The following is a 14,169-nucleotide window of genomic DNA, read 5'->3' as shown; positions in this document are numbered from 1 at the left end:
CACCACTTCTTTTTCCATCACATATATCATTTCTCACTGCTGCTCAAACACATAAAGACTCACAATCATTTCTCACTGCTGCTCAAACACATAAAGACTCACAATCATTTCTCACTGCTGCTCAAACACATAAAGACTCACAATCATTTCTCACTGCTGCTCAAACACATAAAGACTCACAATCATTTCTCACTGCTGCTCAAACACATAAAGACTCACAATCATTTCTCACTGCTGCTCAAACACATAAAGACTCACAATCATTTCTCACTGCTGCTCAAACACATAAAGACTCACAATCATTTCTCACTGCTGCTCAAACACACAAAGACTCACAATCATTTCTCACTGCTGCTCAAACACAAAGACTCACAATCATTTCTCACTGCTGCTCAAACACATAAAGACTCACAATCATTTCTCACTGCTGCTCAAACACATAAAGACTCACAATCATTTCTCACTGCTGCTCAAACACATAAAGACTCACAATCATTTCTCACTGCTGCTCAAACACAAAGACTCACAATCATTTCTGACTGCTGCTCAAACACAAAGACTCACAATCATTTCTCACTGCTGCTCAAACACCTAAGACTCACAATCATTTCTCACTGCTGCTCAAACACATAAAGACTCACAATCATTTCTCACTGCTGCTCAAACACCTAAAGACTCACAATCATTTCTCACTGCTGCTCAAACACAAAGACTCACAATCATTTCTCACTGCTGCTCAAACACCTAAAGACTCACAATCATTTCTCACTGCTGCTCAAACACAAAGACTCACAATCATTTCTCACTGCTGCTCAAACACATAAAGACTCACAATCATTTCTCACTGCTGCTCAAACACATAAAGACTCACAATCATTTCTCACTGCTGCTCAAACACCTAAAGACTCACAATCATTTCTCACTGCTGCTCAAACACAAAGACTCACAATCATTTCTCACTGCTGCTCAAACACAAAGACTCACAATCATTTCTCACTGCTGCTCAAACACCTAAGACTCACAATCATTTCTCACTGCTGCTCAAACACATAAAGACTCACAATCATTTCTCACTGCTGCTCAAACACCTAAAGACTCACAATCATTTCTCACTGCTGCTCAAACACAAAGACTCACAATCATTTCTCACTGCTGCTCAAACACCTAAAGACTCACAATCATTTCTCACTGCTGCTCAAACACAAAGACTCACAATCATTTCTCACTGCTGCTCAAACACATAAAGACTCACAATCATTTCTCACTGCTGCTCAAACACATAAAGACTCACAATCATTTCTCACTGCTGCTCAAACACCTAAAGACTCACAATCATTTCTCACTGCTGCTCAAACACATAAAGACTCACAATCATTTCTCACTGCTGCTCAAACACATAAAGACTCACAATCATTTCTCACTGCTGCTCAAACACATAAAGACTCACAATCATTTCTCACTGCTGCTCAAACACACAAAGACTCACAATCATTTCTCACTGCTGCTCAAACACACAAAGACTCACAATCATTTCTCACTGCTGCTCAAACACACAAAGACTCACAATCATTTCTCACTGCTGCTCAAACACACAAAGACTCACAATCATTTCTCACTGCTGCTCAAACACACAAAGACTCACAATCATTTCTCACTGCTGCTCAAACACACAAAGACTCACAATCATTTCTCACTGCTGCTCAAACACACAAAGACTCACAATCATTTCTCACTGCTGCTCAAACACACAAAGACTCACAATCATTTCTCACTGCTGCTCAAACACATAAAGACTCACAATCATTTCTCACTGCTGCTCAAACACATAAAGACTCACAATCATTTCTCACTGCTGCTCAAACACAAAGACTCACAATCATTTCTCACTGCTGCTCAAACACACAAAGACTCACAATCATTTCTCACTGCTGCTCAAACACAAAGACTCACAATCATTTCTCACTGCTGCTCAAACATGCCATGAGGCTTTTAGGCTTTCGCTGTTATTGAAAGGATTGTGTGTGTGTGTGTGTGTGTGTGTGTGTGTGTGCGCGCGTGCGTCAGGGAATATGCAGGAATCCTGGACTTTATTTAAAGTCCCTGGAAACCAAAATCCACAAAAACGTTCTAACTACTGTATGTTATTTAGGGTCTTATGTTAGTAATTTTGTGCCTCCGAAATTATTATACATTACTTTCAACCCAAAGCCTTAAAATCGACACTTTTCTACAAGATTCTACAAAGTACTTCCTCATTGAAGACAGCAGTGCGCGAGGTGCTAAAACGCAGGAGCTTATGACGTCATAAGCTATATAACCTTTGTACACGCGCGCAATCCGCACCCACCCTCCTTTTGTCCGTTCTTTGCCCCCAGTGACAGCGCTCCCTCGCTGTCCGTCTCCCTCCCACTCTGTGTGCCGTCGTGCCAAGCGCTATGCTTCTCTCTCTCTCTCTCTCTCGGGACTAGTGAGAGAGAGAGCACAGAGAGAGACACACAGGCTGGTGACGCGAGGTTACTCTCTCTCACACACACACACACACACACACACACACACACACACACACACACACACACACAAACAGACAGCAAGTCTCTCTCTCTCCCTCTCCGAGCAACGAACACACACACACACACACACACACACACACACACACACACACACACACGAGTGCTGTGTTTGACACACAGCACTCGATCTCTTTCTCCGTTTCCCTCCCCCCCTCTGTCTCGCGCTCTCTCGGAAAACCTGCTGCAGACGGGACACGCCCACACAGTCTGCGGGAGAAAATACACTCTAAAAAATAATTGATTCTCATGAGTTTTGCCACGACTGTCAAACCTAAATTTATATACTTTGCGACGTTCATCATCGTTCAAATTTGGCTGGTGGCTTATTAACATAGGGTCCTGTGATGTGATGAACTCAAAATGCTAAATAATAAAGAAATATTTCTGGTTTCCAGGGACTTTAAGTCAATGCCACTTTCGTCACATCAGCAGTAGGGGTGTGAATCACAAGTTTCATCACAATATGATATTATATCGATTCTTTGGACAAGTTGACAACGATACGATATTTGCTGACATCACATAGTCTGCCACGATATCGATTCAATTCAGGGGTCTGCGATTGAGAGGAGACGATATCATATGCTCAATTAACACAATCAGCACAATAGCTACAAATGGCAATTAAGACTTTTTAATACTTTTTAAAGTCGAGCTGAACCCAAGAATTACTTTTCTTTTCTTTTAGTTCAAATACCTGGGTATGCAGTGCACCTATTTAATAATGTATGCAAAACAAATCACAACAATCTAATTTCTTTCGTTTTTCACACTTTTTCACATCAAAAGTTCGTTTTTCAAGATTTCATTGATAACAGTAATTTACAGTTTGCTGACGTCACCCAGTACTATCAAATTTCTACCCCATTTCAACCAATCATATCACGACATGCAGCTGTCAATCAAATCTTCATTTCTGGATAATTTTCTCTTCCAAATGAAGTCGAAAATGGCGCCTAGTGCCTGTCATCTCACTCATCTGGCAGAATTCCTATCCCATAAACTAACTACTAACTTGGCCAATTGTTAGAAACATGAACAAAAAACAAAAACTATAATCTCTAAGAATGCAAAGAAATGTAACTGGCTCGTTAAAACGCGAATTCCAGGGATATCGTATCGTTACAGCAGCGATAATGGCGCGCGCATCCGAGAGCTTGGTTGTCAGGGGTTGCACCTCGGAGATTCCAGGCCGACGTGCTGCACTCTCCGCTCGGCAACACGAAGGCAGCTGGCTGCCTGCGGGTTGCTGACATCCACTCCTCCCGTCAAAAGGCTCTTCCCGAGGGGAGCGCCACAACACACTGAATCCCACTCAATTTGGAGGCGGAACACGCCAGGATTGGCCAAAGCCCAATCCAGTCCCCAGAATTGTCAAATAAAATCATCGACATGATACTATAGTCTATGACCCACCTCTCAACCTGTCATCTTAGACAAACTATGTTTTCAGTCTGAAACGGACTCATTATGCACGTGACGAACAGGTTCAGATCGACTTTAAGGACCTTAACTTTCCATAAATTGATTTATCAACTTTTAATACTTTTCAAGACCCCGCGGATACCCTGGTGTGTGTGTGTGTGTGTGTGTGTTTTTTCTACCAAAGGTCAGGTGGCTTGTAGACACCCCACCAGCCTTATATGTCACGCTGTTCTCCCAAAATGGGATTTTCAGAGTTGACAAGATGAATTTCCGGCACAGGATTCCGCAATTCCCGAAGCACAAGTGACCCCTGACCTCAGCCAGCTAAAAATAGCTGTAGCATGATGCATTCATATATAAGCCTACAGCACATATACACAACCCATTTCCTCCACAATCCTCACCCAGCCGACTGCATTCCACAGATTCACGTGTGTCTGTGTGCGCACGCACGCACTCACGCACACACACACACATACACACACACACACACACACACACACACACACACACACACACACACACCCACACACACACACACACAAACCCAGAGGAGGAGGTTTCACTACCTTAAGTTTTACATTCACACACATACTGTACAGCCTAGCAGTGCTCCCTGTTGTCCACGTCCCTGTTAGTGTCTGCCTCAGGCCTGACAGGAGGCCTGAGGCCCAGCCCAGGTATCTGTGATGGAAGCCAGACAGGGCTCCAAACTCGTTTTTTTCCAGGTAGCACTAGTGCTACCTACTGTTTCATTAGGTAGCACAAAAATAAATTAGGTAGCACCATATTTTTTGATGTGAGTTAATGAGTGAGAAGACTGTGATTTGATCATGACAGTTGGGCTTTTGGTGAAAGGAAGAAGAGGACTCCTCAAGCACCCTTGAGGAGTCTTTAGGAAAACACCTCTACCTTTAGTATGAGAGAAGAGAAATGGACTTAGGCAATAACTATAAATTGCTGGTTTTGATGTTTCACAAGTTCTCTCGCAAAGTCTTTGGCTGTTACTTATATGTTGTTGTTTTTTTTAACTATAGCCTGCTAATCACTATTTAATGTCCCAGGAGATGAGTCTAGTAAAAGGGACAGCAGCTTCCACTTGCATGGAAGGATATTTTTTGACAGTGCTACATGTGGTCTTTTCAGGTAGGTATGCTCTTGAGGTACAGTGACTAACTTGTACAGTTGTCATATTAGTGTATTATCAGCATTTTAATTTGTGCTTTTGCCATTTAAGTGGATAGTTGATAGTCCTCTAGGCTATTAAATGTTTTGTTATTATTTGTATTTTTTATTTTTTTTTGTCTTTTTGTAGTGTTATTTTTCCCATGAAGTGGGAATGAAATGAGTCTTGCACTGAAAGCATATCCTACATAGGTGAACAGCAGTATTATCAAAGATCAAATTGGAGTCTCTTAAGTATGTGCTTTTGTGGCAAATTGATTCCCAGATACCTCATTGATTGTGTTTATTTTGATTTGTTCTGGTACACCGTCCTCGTCCATGTCTCCCTGTCATATCTATGATCGTTCCCGTTTTCCCCTCGGCTATTCAACACGTCCTCACCGCCCTCGCAAACTGATCGATCATTTCCTCATTCCTCCGATGATCAAACACATCTCTTGATCACTTTCTCCCGTTTTCTCCTGGCTGGCACAGAGGAAGGCGACTCCAGCTCGGCGTTTCAATGGCGTTTCTCCTGTGCACAAGGAAGCGTTACCCGTTTTGCTGCTTTTCCTCTCGCTCAATTTCAAAACAACAGCTGCGGTATGTGTTTGATCGCGTGCTGTCGGCTACCCTTTGAAGGCAGGGACCTGTGTCTGTGTGACAGGCTGGGCAAGTGTTTGCTGCAGGCGCTGCACCAATAAAAACAGCACAGAGGCACGCGCAGGCAGACGGGGAGCAGAGGGGACAGAAAGATGCGATCTGAAGCAGGCGATTGGTTGGGGGGGAAAAAAATATTATCCTCTCTCATTCTCCCAAGTCGCACGAGTGCGACCTGATTGCAAATTAACTCGCACATTTTGAAATTAGGTGGCACATGCGACCTAATAGGTCGCACTTTGGAGCCCTGAAGCCAGATGCGTGCTCTTTTCGCCAAAACCCTGTCCTAATTCTACATAAAACCACTCTAATCCACTTCAAATTCACAGGCCTTTCAGATGCGACACGAACACTCATCCAAACTCACATAAGTTTGAGTTTGGATAAGCAAGCATGACTTATATCATACATTACACTCGAGCCAATCATTTCAAGTTTAAATTAACTGCCTGGGACAGTAGAGCGGACCATTTGTAAACTCTGCACATGCAGCAAGGATCAGACCACAGCTGGCAAGAAAGTGGTTCTGTAACAAGTGTGTTAAATAAATGAAACATCTGTAACAAGTGTGTTAAATCAATGAAACAATCATTTGACATTTGATACATCTCCCTATCGTTATAAAGCAATGTGACAAGAACAGGGAAAATCCTCATAATAAGACAGAAGAGCATTCTCCTCAGATGAAAGGACTTCTATTTAAGGAGGTGTCCTTCCCCACTGCGTGCAGTTTGCCTGCCCCTCCTCTTTCCCTATTGGTGCAGTTGTGGAGGGGTTGACCCCTCCTTCGTGACATCACGGGTCACGCACTCTGGCATGTCAGTGATGTGGTCCAAGTGTCTCCGCCAGTGATTTGCTTTCCCTGACAAAAGGTAACTCATATCCAAAACATACACAGTTATTTCCTAGGTCACACAGCTAGAATGCCTGGGTTTGGTGGATGCGCTGTGCACACCCGCAAACCACGTACATTTTCAAATGGAAGGGTTTTGCAGATGGAGCTGTAGCATCATCAGAAGGTGAAAAAACTTCATGTAAAAGGGGGGGGGGTTTCCTTACCTTTTTATTGGGCTCTGTCATGGGCTCTTACATTAATGATCTGTAGTGCATGCAATGATAGTAAATCAAGGTGGAGGGGAGAGAGAGAATAAATGGTCAGATATCCTGAATGTAACAAAGTCCAGTGTCATATTTACCTGGTAGAGCATGACGGGCTCTATGCTGTAACCCAGCATCTCAGCAAACTCTTTGGCAATCACTGACTTGCCACAACCCTAGAAGATACAGCAGTACTGTTATCAAAAACACAACTCACCATACTTGTGTGTGTGTGTGTGTGTGTGTGTGTGTGTGTGTGTGTGTGTGTGTGTGTGTGTGTGTGTGTGTGTGTGTGTGTGTGTGGGTGTGTGGGTGTGTGGGTGTGGGTGTGTGTGGGTGGGTGTGTGTGTGTTGTGTTTGTTAGCTACCTTGGCCCCTATCAGACACATGTCTTTGACCATGTGTGACTGCATCATCTCAGCCAGCAGCTGGGCGTGGCTTGATGTGCTGATGAAGGTGGGGCTACTGTTGGGTGGGCGGAGCTCCTTGGTGCCTGCTGGGACCTGGAGTTCAGTGGAGACAGGAAATGACCACATTAGAACAATAAATAGCTTCATCATTACATAGAATTTGTAGCATAATATTCCTTCAAAACTTGGAACTTCTTGGGAAAACCATGGGAAGTGAAATAGTGACACATAGTCATATCACTGATATGTATGTACCGTAGTATTATCATTATCATACCATCCATATGAAGCATTGCACTGCATATTCAAAGCCAACAGATTTGCTGCCACACAGAGAAAACGCAGCTATCGTGATATAACTTATTTGGCTGGAAGCTCAGTACCTCTTGGATATCTGTGTCCTCCAAAATCTCATAGTAAATCATCCACCATTTTTTATTTTATCCAATCAAGAAGGACAAATGAAGAGCAATAGAGAGATTCTCTCCTGAGACTCCAGAGGGTCAACTACAGCGTGTCGGTCAGAGATAAGATGCTACTGATTGTCTGCCTGTCTGTGTGTGGTCTGACGTGGGACAATGAACATCTCTGTGTAATGTAATGGGTTCATGCCATAACAACCACTCTACTCACAGCACGCAGCACTGCTTTGTACTGTGAGGATTCATGCCATAACAACCACAGCACGCAGCACTGCTTTGTACTGTGAGGGTTCATGCCATAACAACCACTCTACTCACAGCACGCATCCCTGCTTTGTACTGTGAGGGTTCATGCCATAACAACCACAGCACGCAGCACTGCTTTGTACTGTGAGGGTTCATGCCATAACAACCACTCTACTCACAGCACGCAGCACTGCTTTGTACTGTGAGGGTTCATGCCATAACAACCACTCTACTCACAGCACGCAGCACTGCTTTGTACTGTGAGGGTTCATGCCATAACAACCACTCTACTCACAGCACGCAGCACTGCTTTGTACTGTGAGGGTTCATGCCATAACAACCACTCTACTCACAGCACGCAGCACTGCTTTGTACTGTGAGGGTTCATGCCATAACAACCACTCTACTCACAGCACGCAGCACTGCTTTGTACTGTGAGGGTTCATGCCATAACAACCACTCTACTGGCTCACAGCACGCAGCACTGCTTTGTACTGTGAGGGTTCATGCCATAACAACCACTCTACTGGCTCACAGCACGCAGCACTGCTTTGTACCATGAGGTTTCATCGCAGCACTGCTGCTTTGTTTGTATTGTGAGGTTTCATCGCAGCACTGCTGCTTTGTTTGTATTGTGAGGTTTCATGCCATAACAACCACTCTACTGGTACCTGAAAGGTGACGTCCTGGTCCGCGACACGTAATGTGACGTCTGCATGGCCCTCCAGCTCGGTGGCTGAGGACACACTCAGGACGGCGCTGGGAGCTGGCTGACGTCTCCCATCCAAAAGCTCAAACCTCTAGAAAAGAGAGGAGTGAGATGCACATGAGGGGAGGGGTGGGGGGTGAGAACTGATGTGTGAGCCCAATGTATTTGTATGAGGTGTTTTACCCTACATTCAGACTGAAAGTATTGTATTAATGTATGTAATGTATTAGTTTATGGACAATAGTCCAATGTATTTGTATGACATGTTTTACCCTACATTCAGACTGAAAGTATTGTATTAATGTATGTAATGTATTAGTTTATGGACAATAGTCCAATGTATTTGTATGACATGTTTTACCCTACATTCAGACTGAAAGTATTGTATTAATGTATGTAATGTATTAGTTTATGGACAATAGTCCAATGTATTTGTATGACATGTTTTACCCTACATTCAGACTGAAGGTATTGTATTAATGTATGTAATGTATTAGTTTATGGACAATAGTCCAATGTATTTGTATGACATGTTTTACCCTACATTCAGACTGAAGGTATTGTATTAATGTATGTAATGTATTAGTTTATGGACAATAGTCCACTGGATTTGTATGACATGTTTTACCCTACATTCAGACTGAAGGTATTGTATTAATGTATGTAATGTATTAGTTTATGGACAATAGTCCAATGTATTTGTATGACATGTTTTACCCTACATTCAGACTGAAGGTATTGTATTAATGTATGTAATGTATTAGTTTATGGACAATAGTCCAATGTATTTGTATGACATGTTTTACCCTACATTCAGACTGAAGGTATTGTATTAATGTATGTAATGTATTAGTTTATGGACAATAGTCCAATGTATTTGTATGACATGTTTTACCCTACATTCAGACTGAAGGTATTGTATTAATGTATTGTAATGTATTAGTTTATGGACAATAGTCCAATGTATTTGTATGACATGTTTTACCCTACATTCAGACTGAAGGTATTGTATTAATGTATGTAATGTATTAGTTTATGGACAATAGTCCAATGTATTTGTATGACATGTTTTACCCTACATTCAGACTGAAGGTATTGTATTAATGTATGTAATGTATTAGTTTATGGACAATAGTCCAATGTATTTGTATGACATGTTTTACCCTACATTCAGACTGAAGGTATTGTATTAATGTATGTAATGTATTAGTTTATGGACAATAGTCCAATGTATTTGTATGACATGTTTTACCCTACATTCAGACTGAAGGTATTGTATTAATGTATGTAATGTATTAGTTTATGGACAATAGTCCAATGTATTTGTATGACATGTTTTAGCCTACATTCAGACTGAAAGTATTGTATTAATGTATGTAATGTATTAGTTTATGGACAATAGTCCAATGTATTTGTATGACATGTTTTAGCCTACATTCAGACTGAAGGTATTGTATTAATGTATGTAATGTATTAGTTTATGGACAATAGTCCAATGTATTTGTATGACATGTTTTAGCCTACATTCAGACTGAAAGTATTGTATTAATGTATGTAATGTATTAGTTTATGGACAATATTCCAATGTATTTGTATGACATGTTTTAGCCTACATTCAGACTGAAGGTATTGTATTAATGTATGTAAGGTATTAGTTTATGGACAATAGTCCAATGTATTTGTATGACATGTTTTAGCCTACATTCAGACTGAAGGTATTGTATTAATGTATGTAATGTATTAGTTTATGGACAATAGTCCAATGTATTTGTATGACATGTTTTACCCTACATTCAGACTGAAGGTATTGTATTTCACTCCTTCCTATTGACTTTGCATCATTCACACTCCCTCTAAACATGCTTTGCCATTCAGGCAGAACATAAGGTTAGGCATACAGTATGTATGTGTACTGTATGTGTGTCCTTACACTGAGGACGCCCTCCACCGCGGTGCGGCCCTCCTTGCCCAGTATGCTGTGGTAGGGGTAAAGTCTCTGAAGCAGCTGCTGGGAGGACAGCATGGGGAAGACATTCTGTAACAGTAACAATAAAGACACAGAGACCAGCCTTAGACCAGTGGTTCCCAATCAGTGGTTCCCAAAGTGGGATCGAGGGACCACCAGGGGTCCTTGAGGCATCTCCAAGGGGGACACAGCAAAATGAGAAATCCATTTCCCTAAAATATAGTTAATTTTCATTTCACTGTCCTCACTGTTACCTCCCCACCTACAGACAATTCTATATATTGTACTGTAATTTCTATCAAAAATCTAGGAAAGAAAATCTGCGACAAAATCATATGAATGCATATGATTTGCACATAACTCTCTGTCTCACTCTGTTTTCTCCCTCTGTTTAACTTTCTTATTCTCCTTGATTTTAGCATCTTCTTTAGGATGGTCTCACCAGCACTTGAAGGGCAGGGGACAGGTTGTCCACCGGGAAGTCAGGCAGACCCAGGTTGGACGACTCCTGAGAGCAAAGTGTGGTGGCCAGAGACAGCAGCTGGGACACTCTGACGCACAGGAAACAACATAACATCCATCCTTAAAAGCCATTGAGACTTAAAGTAACGACAAACAATATCCACAAGCCCAACAATCTATTTAAAAAGAGGCAGAAGGAGGGCTTGGCTTCAGTAAACATATTCACCGTTCAGCTGTAACATTTGGCCCTGCTGTGTACAACAGCTCCAACTGGTCCTGAAGAGAAAAACACGTGCCAGTTAGAATAGCATAAAATCTATATAAATAATGGTATTAGGGAGAATGCTTTGGCCCAGCCTTTGCACTCATATTCCTGGTTGCTTATAGTTTGGGATTTCTGGAATCTAACCTTATTAAATCCCTAAGATGTAAACAGAAGTGTAGACTGAGATCGTTCCTCTGACCTTGAAGGGTAGGTAGTAAATGTCTCTGGCCTGGAAGCGTGAGCGGAGTGGAGGATCCAAGGGGTTTCCCTTGTACTTGGGGACAGGAAGTCCCAGAGCGATGACCCGGAAGTCCTCGCTCACACGGACAATCTTCCAGGCATCCAGCTCCTCTTTGGTGTGCTCCTGGAATGCATAAAGGCGGCATTTAAAGTCCAACCTAATTCGACTGTCTCTATAACTTTGCTAATGCCTACATGAAATCTTCCACATTTTATATTCAATGCTTTTAAGATTCAAAAGTTTGCATATGCACAGGTGGATACATAGTCTATAAATAATAACAAATACTGGTTCTGTACAGTCCCACAGTGTGTTTATTATGGCAATGACATAGAGTTATTTCTGAATACAAGAAGAGCACAGTAGGAGTTGTGTGAAAATTCACAGCTAAGGTGTGAAGATTCATAGTTCAACTTCATTTTCCAAATGACATAACATTTACTTATTTGTATTACCACTCAATAAAGAAGTTGTGATTGGTAGAATTTTTTTTTCTGAAGTGTTGTAAACCACAGGGAAGTTTGATAGCACCCAGGTACAGAGGAGTGAAGTTTGATAGCACCCAGGAACAGAGGAGTGAAGTTTGATAGCACCCAGGAACAGAGGAGTGAAGTTTGATAGCACCTAGGGACAGAGGAGTGAGGTTTGATAGCACCTAGGTACAGAGGAGTGAAGTTTGATAGCACCCAGGTACAGAGGAGTGAAGTTTGATAGCACCCAGGTACAGAGGAGTAGAGCTGTCGAAAATAATCGATTCAGAGATGCATCGCGATGCTTAATAGGACGATTCTGAATCGATTAACAAATATCAAAAATCGATTATTAAAAAAAAAAAAAAAAAAATTTTTTTTTTTTTTTTTTTTTATTATAATCAAATAAAATAGAATGTAAGTACATGCAGTTGTTTATTTTAATTATGGATCATAATACAATGCAATTCCAAATGCACTTTTATTTTAAAAGTAGCCACACAGTGAGAAAAAAGAAAGTGAGAAAAAATAAATCATGTATTGCGGAAAAAGTGATTCATTGATTTAAGATGCATCGCGATGCATCGAGATGCATCGGAGATGCATCGAGATGCATCGTATAATCGAATCGAATCGAATCGTAGACTTGTATAATCGAATCGTATCGAATCGTGAGATCAGTGAAGATGCACAGCTCTACAGAGGAGTGAAGTTTGATAGCACCTAGGGACAGAGGAGTGAAGTTTGATAGCACCTAGGTACAGAGGAGTGAGGTTTGATAGCACCTAGGTACAGAGGAGTGAGGTTTGATAACACCCAGGTACAGAGGAGTGAAGTTTGATAGCACCTAGGTACAGAGGAGTGAGGTTTGATAGCACCTAGGTACAGAGGAGTGAGGTTTGATAGCACCCAGGTACAGAGGAGTGAGGTTTGATAGCACCCAGGTACAGAGGAGTGAAGTTTGATAGCACCTAAGTACAGAGGAGTGAGGTTTGATAACACCCAGGTACAGAGGAGTGAGGTTTGATAGCACCCAGGTACAGAGGAGTGAAGTTTGATAGCACCCAGGTACAGAGGAGTGAAGTTTGATAGCACCTAGGGACAGAGGAGTGAGGTTTGATAGCACCTAGGGACAGAGGAGTGAAGTTTGATAGCACCCAGGTACAGAGGAGTGAAGTTTGATAGCACCCAGGTACAGAGGAGTGAGGTTTGATAGCACCCAGGTACAGAGGAGTGAGGTTTGATAGCACCTGGGGACAGAGGAGTGAGGTTTGATAACACCCAGGCACAGAGGAGTGAAGTGTGACACCCCTGCCAAAAGCATAGGGAAAATGCAAATGCAACTGTCTAGTCTATTTCATTCCAAAAAACATGGAGGGTTTCATATCACATGTGCACCCCTGGGTGATCAAGCTCTGTGGTCCACAGGCTGAGACTATGGTGTGTGAGTGATTGTGGCCAGCCTGCTGAGCTGAGCTCACCTGCAGCAGCTTGTCGTAGCGCTCGGCCGACATGAGGAAGCGTCCGTCCTCCAGCTGCATCTCTCTGTTCTCCAGCAGGTTGTTGAGGACGGGCAGAACGTTCCTCTCCGCCTTCTCCAGCCCCTCCAGGACCAGGATCCGGCCCTCGGTCGCTGCCCTCACCGCACACTGGGGACAGACACGGTGGAAGAAGGGACTAATCAATGGACTCAAGCCATACTCCAAAAATCTTAAAATCCTCAAAAGAAACAGTTAAACCTTTTAAGTCAAAGGCTAAATCCTAATAATGAACAGCAGCAGTCAATTCAACCACAGTACACATCTGCAGCGTTGTCTTCCACCACCACAACCTCTGACCTGGAGTCAGTGTTAACAGGGCTAAAAGCATTGACACAAAGAGCAATCTGACCATGCATCAACTCTTACTGCCCGTGCTCCATTCAACAATATGGGCTTGCCATAAAGCCTTTCCTGAGGATGTCCTCTGCGTATTGTATTCAGAATGGCCTCCACACTCTCCAACCACACTTTAAAACGGTCTCATCTGTTTGAAGAATGCCTATTTTCTACCACCAAATGT

The 14,169-nt window shown here is 42.3% G+C and overlaps 1 protein-coding gene across 1 annotated transcript in view; it reads right to left on the bottom strand.

Moving 5' to 3' along the window:
- The window catches only part of vwa8 (von Willebrand factor A domain containing 8), a gene marked incomplete at its 5' end in the record, with an annotated part of 146,174 nt that overhangs the window by 116,946 nt on the left and 15,059 nt on the right, over positions 1 to 14,169 (bottom strand). The window contains 8 exons of the mRNA XM_083639135.1: positions 7,016 to 7,093; positions 7,286 to 7,420; positions 8,667 to 8,795; positions 10,635 to 10,739; positions 11,113 to 11,221; positions 11,359 to 11,408; positions 11,597 to 11,761; positions 13,590 to 13,757. Of these exons, the coding sequence (XP_083495261.1) occupies positions 7,016 to 7,093; positions 7,286 to 7,420; positions 8,667 to 8,795; positions 10,635 to 10,739; positions 11,113 to 11,221; positions 11,359 to 11,408; positions 11,597 to 11,761; positions 13,590 to 13,757 (939 nt within the window). The remainder of the gene's footprint in view (positions 1 to 7,015; positions 7,094 to 7,285; positions 7,421 to 8,666; positions 8,796 to 10,634; positions 10,740 to 11,112; positions 11,222 to 11,358; positions 11,409 to 11,596; positions 11,762 to 13,589; positions 13,758 to 14,169) is intronic.

The sequence above is a fragment of the Poromitra crassiceps genome (assembly GCF_964638095.1).
Source record: "Poromitra crassiceps genome assembly, chromosome: 6".
In the NCBI taxonomy this organism is placed as follows: Eukaryota; Metazoa; Chordata; class Actinopteri; order Beryciformes; family Melamphaidae; genus Poromitra; species Poromitra crassiceps.
The sequence above is the reverse complement of the archived record's forward strand: the minus strand, read 5'-3'. Positions and strand labels throughout refer to the sequence as shown.